This window comes from Carlito syrichta, unplaced genomic scaffold (genome assembly GCF_000164805.1).
Source record: "Carlito syrichta isolate Samal-C Ts95f unplaced genomic scaffold, Tarsius_syrichta-2.0.1 Scaffold304596, whole genome shotgun sequence".
Lineage (NCBI taxonomy): Eukaryota > Metazoa > Chordata > Mammalia > Primates > Tarsiidae > Carlito > Carlito syrichta.
The window spans coordinates 445824-452944 of record NW_007248692.1 but is presented as its reverse complement, the minus strand read 5'-3'; the positions used below and the strand labels follow the sequence as shown (position 1 = coordinate 452944).

At 40.2% G+C, this 7121-nt stretch overlaps 1 protein-coding gene across 3 annotated transcripts in view; it reads right to left on the bottom strand.

The window, feature by feature from the left end:
- Positions 1–2622: 2622 nt before the first annotated feature.
- Positions 2623–7121, bottom strand: part of LOC103262684 (exocyst complex component 1) — a 64530-nt gene continuing 60031 nt past the window's right edge. For all 3 annotated transcript variants that reach the window (XM_008060319.2, XM_008060320.2, XM_008060322.2), the window contains 2 exons: positions 5317–5511; positions 2623–3286 (listed from right to left, as the gene is read on the bottom strand). In XM_008060319.2, coding sequence (XP_008058510.1) covers positions 3134–3286; positions 5317–5511 — 348 coding nt within the window. In that variant the 3' untranslated portion in view covers positions 2623–3133. The remainder of the gene's footprint in view (positions 3287–5316; positions 5512–7121) is intronic.

Below are 7121 nucleotides of genomic sequence, written 5' to 3'. Positions count from 1 at the left end.
CATTTCGTTTCCTTGATTGAATATACATTTTCATTTTTATTCATTTTACTGTTGATGGACATTTGGGCTGTTTGCAGTTTTTTGTTATTACAAACAAAAGTTCTGACAGGATCTTTGCGTAGACTGTAGTAATTCATAATATATGAGTTTCTAGCCGGGCTCGGTGGCTCAGCCTGTCATCCCGCGCCTTTGGGAGGCTGAGGTGAGTGGATTGCCTGAGCCCACGGGTTCGAGACCCGCCTGGGCAGTGAAACCTCATCTCTACGATAAATCCAAAAAAAAAAAAAATTATATATATGTATATATATGAGTTTCTTTATGGCCGTGGCTCCCAATACTCACCGAATACCAGGGTCACTGGAGAGCTTTTAAAAAACCGGAGGGTGGGGCCCAGGTCCCTGTGTTTCACAAGCACGCTAGGTTACCTAATGTGTGGTTAGAATTGAGATCTATTGGGTTGGGGCACATACCTCAGATTAGAGTTGCTGAGTCATAGGTCACACACCTCTTGAACTTTGCTAGGTATTGTCAAATGGTTTAAGTGACGGAACCGATTTATGCCTCTTCCAGAAGCATGTGTTCTGGTGGCTTCACATCTTTTAAAATTCACATTTCTGGTCGGACATGGTGGCTCAAATCTGTAATCCCAGCACTTTGGGAGGCTGAGGCGAGAGGATTGTCTGAGCCCACGGGTTCCAGACCAGCCTGGGCAACATGGTGAGCCTTCGTTTCTACAATAAATCAAAAAAATTATCCGGGCATGGTAGTGCGCACCTGTAGATTCGGCAACTTGGAAGGCTGAGGAGGGAGGATCGCCAGAGCCCAGCAGGTCGAGGCTGCGGTGGCCGGGAGTGGCCACTGCACTCCAGTCTGGGCAACAGAGTGAGACTCTGACTCAAAAAAATAATAATAAAAATAAAAAATAAAAATAAAATTCACATTTCCTTGATAACAAAGGCGAACACTTCATATATTTACTAGTCATTCTGTTTCCCTCTTCTGAGAAATGTCTATATACGTTTTTAGTACTTTCGTCTTTGTTTCTACTGATTTTGGTGTTTTAAAATGTGTTTTGAATACTGATTGTTTTGCTATGTGTTGCAGTATTCCCTCAATTTGTGAACTGACATTTCACATTCATGAAAAGATGACCGACCACAAGTTCTTAATTTTAACGTAGTCAAATCTGTCCATTTTTTTCCTTTGATGTGCAGTTTTGTGTCTTGTTTGACAAAATCCTTCCTTGACTGGAGGTTAAAAACGATATTTTCTTATACTGTCCTTGAAAGTTCTCTAGTTTTTGCCTTTCACTCTTAGGTGTTCAACACATGTGGAATTCATTTTTTTATGTAGTATGACCTACAGCCTCAAAGTTCACCCTTCTCCAGACATCCTGGTATCATTTCTTCCACGTCTACCCTTTTCCCTCCAACTTGCCATGCCATATGTGTGATAAAACAAGAGTCCAAATGTGAACGGTTGTTTCTGAGCTCTTAGGTTTTTTGTTTTGAGTTGGAGTCTCACTCTGACCGACTGAACTGCAATGGCACAATCACAGCTCACCGCGGTCTCAACCTCCTGGGCTCAGACAATCCTTCCACCTCAGCCTCTCTAGCAGCTGGGACTACGAGTGCCTGCCACCACATCCAGCTAATTTTTAAAATGTTTTTGTCGAGACGAGGTCTAGCTATGTTGCCCAGGCTGGACTCAACCTCAAGTGATCCTCTCTTCTTGGCCTCCCAAAGTGCTGGGATTACAGGTGTGAGCCACTGTGCCCAGCCCCTGGGCTGTTATTTTTCCCCACCAGTCTATCTTTACACTAATAATTACAATTCTTGGTAAGGAAACTCCTTTCACCTTTCAAGAAGAGTTTTGGCTATTTTAAATAACTTTTAGAATCAATTTGTCAATTCCTACAGAAACAAAACAGGTATGATTTTAACTAGAATTGCACTAAAATCCTAAATTTGGAAATAACTGCCAATTCTACTTAACCATGTGTTTTTATCTGGAAACACAAAATAGTCTTCTACTTATTTAGGTCTCCTTTAATATCTTTCAGTAGTTTTACAATTTTTCCATCAAAGTCGTATACATCTTGTACTAGTCAGCTTGGGCTGCTATAACAAAATACTATAGACTGGGTGGCTTAAATAACAATTGATTTTCTTTCAAGTCTGAGATCAGGGCACCAGCATGGTGAGGGCTCTCTTTTCAGCTTGCAGGCAGCTGCCTTCTCACTGCCATGGTCAAGGGACAAAGAGCTCTGGTGTCTCCTCTCCTCCTTATAAGGGCACCAGGTCTACTGGATCAGGGCTCCACCTTTTGATCTCATTTAACCTTCATCACCTCCTTAAAGACCCTGTCTCCAGTACAGTTACATGGGGGTTAGGGCTTCAACATATGCATTTTGGGGGGACACAATTCAGTTCATAGATGTGGTCCTAAATACTAAGTATCTTTGATGCTATTATAAAAGGTTTTGTTTTTCTTATTACCTTTCTTAGTATTCTAAGTGGTTTTGTGGCATATAAACGTGCAAATAATTTTTATAAATTGATTCTGTAAGAAATTGCTTTTATATATAATATGGCATATAACAGACCTAAGTTATTATCAATGCCAACTTTTTAAAAATGTCTTTATTTCAATCACTACACAGTCACATAATCCTCAAAGTCCTTATAAGTTACAAGCTCCCTTATCCATATACACTTTTTGTTAGACAGTGGAAAAAACAATTCTGTACAATATTTTAGAAGTTACATGATTTGTAAGTAACAGAGAACAGTGAAAGCTGAAGAACTCTCAATGTATCTCATAGGATGACCACTCACACACAAGAAGCTAGTTAATAAAGGAAGATTTCCTGTTTAGTCGCTGAAAAATGCTAAAGGCATTTTATGATGAGATAAATACTTGAAGTTAGTACACAACCCATTGGGCAACTAAAATTGCTATGTAGGTTGGTAATTTTGCACTCAGATATCTGTGGTATGGTACTATCCATTTATCTGACATTTAATAATGCATATAATTTAAGTCTGGGTTCTCAAAACAGTTGCCTGATATTTTGTGTAGTGTCTGGTGCACTCAGGGCTCCGTCCATTTATCTTTTTTTCTTTCACAAAGTTTAGTGGGACTGTGCAATGCTGGAACAATAATCCAGAATGTCCTGGATGGTGAATTCCATTGTAACACCAGACCCTGGATAACAGCGAGCTATCAAGCCTTCAAAGTGCTTGTACTGGCGGATGAATTCATCTTGCATGGAGTGCCACACCACCTGTTACAGAAAAGAAAATAAAAGCCATTAAGCTATAGAATGGAAATAACACATAATCAGGTATGTATTCTAAGAGTATTCTAAGAGGCTGACATAGTGGCGGAGTTAAGGACATGCATTCTGGAGCCAAAAGATTTGCGACCTCCAGTATATGATATCACTGCTCTGTGTCTCAAGTTCCTCAGCTATAAACTAGGATAATAATAACAAAATCTTCCTCATACTTTTTTGGTGAGAATTAAATAAAAATGTCCATAAAGTGCTTAGAACAGCATTCAATACAAGGAAGCACTCATGACGTTTTAGCTATTATCATCTATACTCCAATATTCAAGACACGGATATGCACAGATATGTATGGAACTAAGACTAGTGATGAAATAAAATGCAACCATGAGTGATCCAATTTCATTTCTGATAACATTTAAAATTTTCTTTATCTAAAACTGATGATGCAAAACACTGCTCGATGCCGCAGAGGACACCAAAATGAGTCAGACTCTCAAGTGATTTATAATCTAGTAGTAGACATAGCATGTAGACACCTGTCAAGACAGAACGTGATACATACACTGGCATAATAGTTAATATTTTTACATCTGTTGATGCTTACCCTATAGCAGCACAATGCAAGGTGCTTCATGGATATATCGTTCTGTTTAAGCCTGAAGATAACCTGGGGAGGTTGGGTGTTGTGATCATTATCTCTATTTGGTAGTTGAGGGAATGTATTCTTCCAGGACTTTTTCTTTAACCTTTTCCAGAACTTTTTCAAAAACATCATAAACCCTAAGTTCCTGTCAATTGAATTTAATCCCTGTTCGCTACACAGTATTACTTTTCTTGCTTTTCATCATTCAGCTATTTCTTCTACCTAGAACACGAATCCCCCAAGCCCTGCTAAAATGCTGACTTCAGAGGTTAACATGAACGATGCAGCATCCCTCAGGAAGTCTTCCATCATTCATCTCTGGGCCTGTCTGTATGGCTTGTAAAGTATAATGACTTAATTCAGGGCTTAAATCTGGCTCCACCACCCACTAGTTACAAAATCTTGGTCATCTCTCTAAGCTTTCATTTTACCTATAAAATGGCAATGACGATAGTAGTATCTACTATATGAAAGAGGTATCATTTCCCCCTTGCAAATAAGGAAACTGAGGCTCAGAGAGGTTAAGTAACTTGTCTAAAGTCACGCAGCTTATTCTGGAACCAGACTATGAACCCATTGCTAACTCAAACCACTCAACCGACAAAACAAACAAAAGAAAAACTTAATGTCTCACCATATTGGCTGGTGCGGTGGCTCAAGTTTGTAATCCTAGCACTTTGGGAGGCCGAGGGGAGGACTGCCTGAGTCCAGGGGTTTGAGACCAGGCTGGGCAGTTTGGTGAGACCTTGTGTCTCCAATAAATCAAAAAATACGCCAGGTCTGGTAGCGCACCCCTGTAGTTCCAGGTACTTGGAAGGCTGAGGTGGAAGGATCACCTAAGCCCAGCAGGTCGAGACTGCAGTGGCCAGGAGCATGCCACTGCCTCCAGCCTGGGCAACAGAGTGAGACTCTAACTCAAAAAAAAAAAAAAAAAAAGTCTCACCACACTAAAATGGAAAACAAAATAGTGGGAATAACCGTGTAAACTTATATACATATTATTCCTCTCTTCTTCATAATTCATTAATTTGAGTCAGAGTCTCACTCTGTTGCCCAGGCTGGAGGGCAGTGGCATGCTCATGGCCAATGCAGCCTCGACCTGGTGGGCTCAGGTGATCCTTCTGCTTCAGCCTTCCAAACAGCTGGAATTACAGGCATGTGCCACCATGGTTGGCTAATTTAAAAAAAAAATTTATTGTAGATATGAGGTCTTGCCAAGTTGCCCAGGTTGGTCTTGAACCCCTGGGCTCAGGTAATCTTCTCGTCTCTGCTTCCCAAGGTGCTAGGATGACAGGCGTGAGCTACTGCACCTGGCCTCTAGAGAAAAGCAGTAGACATAAGGCTCTTCCAGCCACATGGTCAAGAGAACGAAGCATACCTGAAGTAAGTTCTCTTCCTCACACAAATGCTTGTCGACCTTCTTGTAGAGGTTATCGAGGCCTTTCTTCACCTCCTTCCCGGGGTACTCTCTGATGACCTTCCGGAGCTCTTGCTTATTAAACGCAAGTTGGTAGCTCACTTCCTCCTCTCTTACACCCTGGGCCACGCGCGCCTCGACGCCTTCGAAGAAATGCTTCGAGGAAACGAGAGGAAAAATGGCTGAGACCTGCTTCCATGATTGTCCACATCTTTAACATGCTCACTACAGAGCAGTGTAGAGTTACAGGGTAAAAATCAGATAGTGAGTTAGAGGATAAAATGTCATCTGTGACCACACCCTTCAAGAGATAGTCACAGTTAACACTTTGAACTTATTTCTAATCTTCTGATGTGTGAATGTACACATGAGATTATAATTTCATATGCTACATTTTCCACTTCATCTTAGACATGTTCTTTCTTCAGTATAATTTTTAATGGCTGCATGATATTCCAACTGACCACAATTAATGTATTCATTCCTCTAGTGTTGGCTACTTAGCATCCCCTTGCCTTTTGTGGAGTTGGCAAAATTTGGTCAGATTCTAAAAAAAACCAATTATAAACACATTTGTCATAAATATCTTTTGTACATAAGAATTTACCCACATTACTGATCACTTTCCAGAAAAAAAGATTAGGACCATAATAATTCAGTTGAGTATGTTTTAAGTATTCTGAAGATTGTCTAGTATATACACACTACTTCTTATGAAAGCTTAGTTTACACTTCTGTCAGCAGTATATGATACTGTTCCATCTCTATACCATAGCATTATCACACACAAAAAATTGTTGCCAGAGCAAAAAAGGTGTTTTTAAAAAATAAATAAATAAATAAACAAACGGGGTCTCCTGTAATCTAGGCTAGAGTTCAGTGGTGCAATCACAGCTCACTGAAGCCTTGAACTCCTGGGCTCAAATGATCCTTCCACCTCAGTTTCCCAAGTAGGTGAGATTCTTTAAGTCAGAATCTGACATTTATTTTAGTCCAGATGTGGCCGCCCATTATTTTACTTACCACTGCCTCTTTTTTCTTTTTGTGAGCTGAGCAGTTATTTCATTATATATTACAATAGTAATAGAAATAACGTGCACAATAAATGTTATGTCCTTGAATCATCCCAAAATCACCCACCTCATCTGTGGAAAAATTGTCTTTCATGAAACCAGTCCCTGATGCCAAAAGACTTGGGGACCACTGTTTATCTGCATTTGATTAAATGTCTTTTAAATATTTCTTTGAATGACTGGCAACAGATACATATTCTTTATTGAACTCTAATTTCAAGTTAAAAACTTATACAAGATGACTAGTCATATTGTGGACAAAGTTAGTTAGCAGGATCCATTTAAGTTTCCATTATATTGCAAATTTCTCTCAATCATTTTTCTTTTTTTGAGGCAACAAAAAAGTCTGTTGCCCAGGCTAGAGTGCAGTGGCATGATCATGGCTCACCACAGCCTCAAATTCCTGGGCTTAGCTGTTTCTTCCATGTTAGCTTCCCAAGTAGCTGGGATTACAGGTGCACACCATTATGCCTGAGTAACTTTTCAATCTTTTGTAGAGACAAGGTCTCGCTATACTGCCCAGGCTGGCCTCAAACTTCTGGGTTCAGGCAGCCCTCTCCTCAGCCTCCCAAAGCACTTGGATTATAGGTGGGAGCCACTGTGCTCGGCCAAACCATCAATTTCTTTTTCTTTCTTTTTTTTTTTTTTTCTCACTCAGTCGCCCAGACTGGAGTGCAGTGGCTGCTCCTGGCC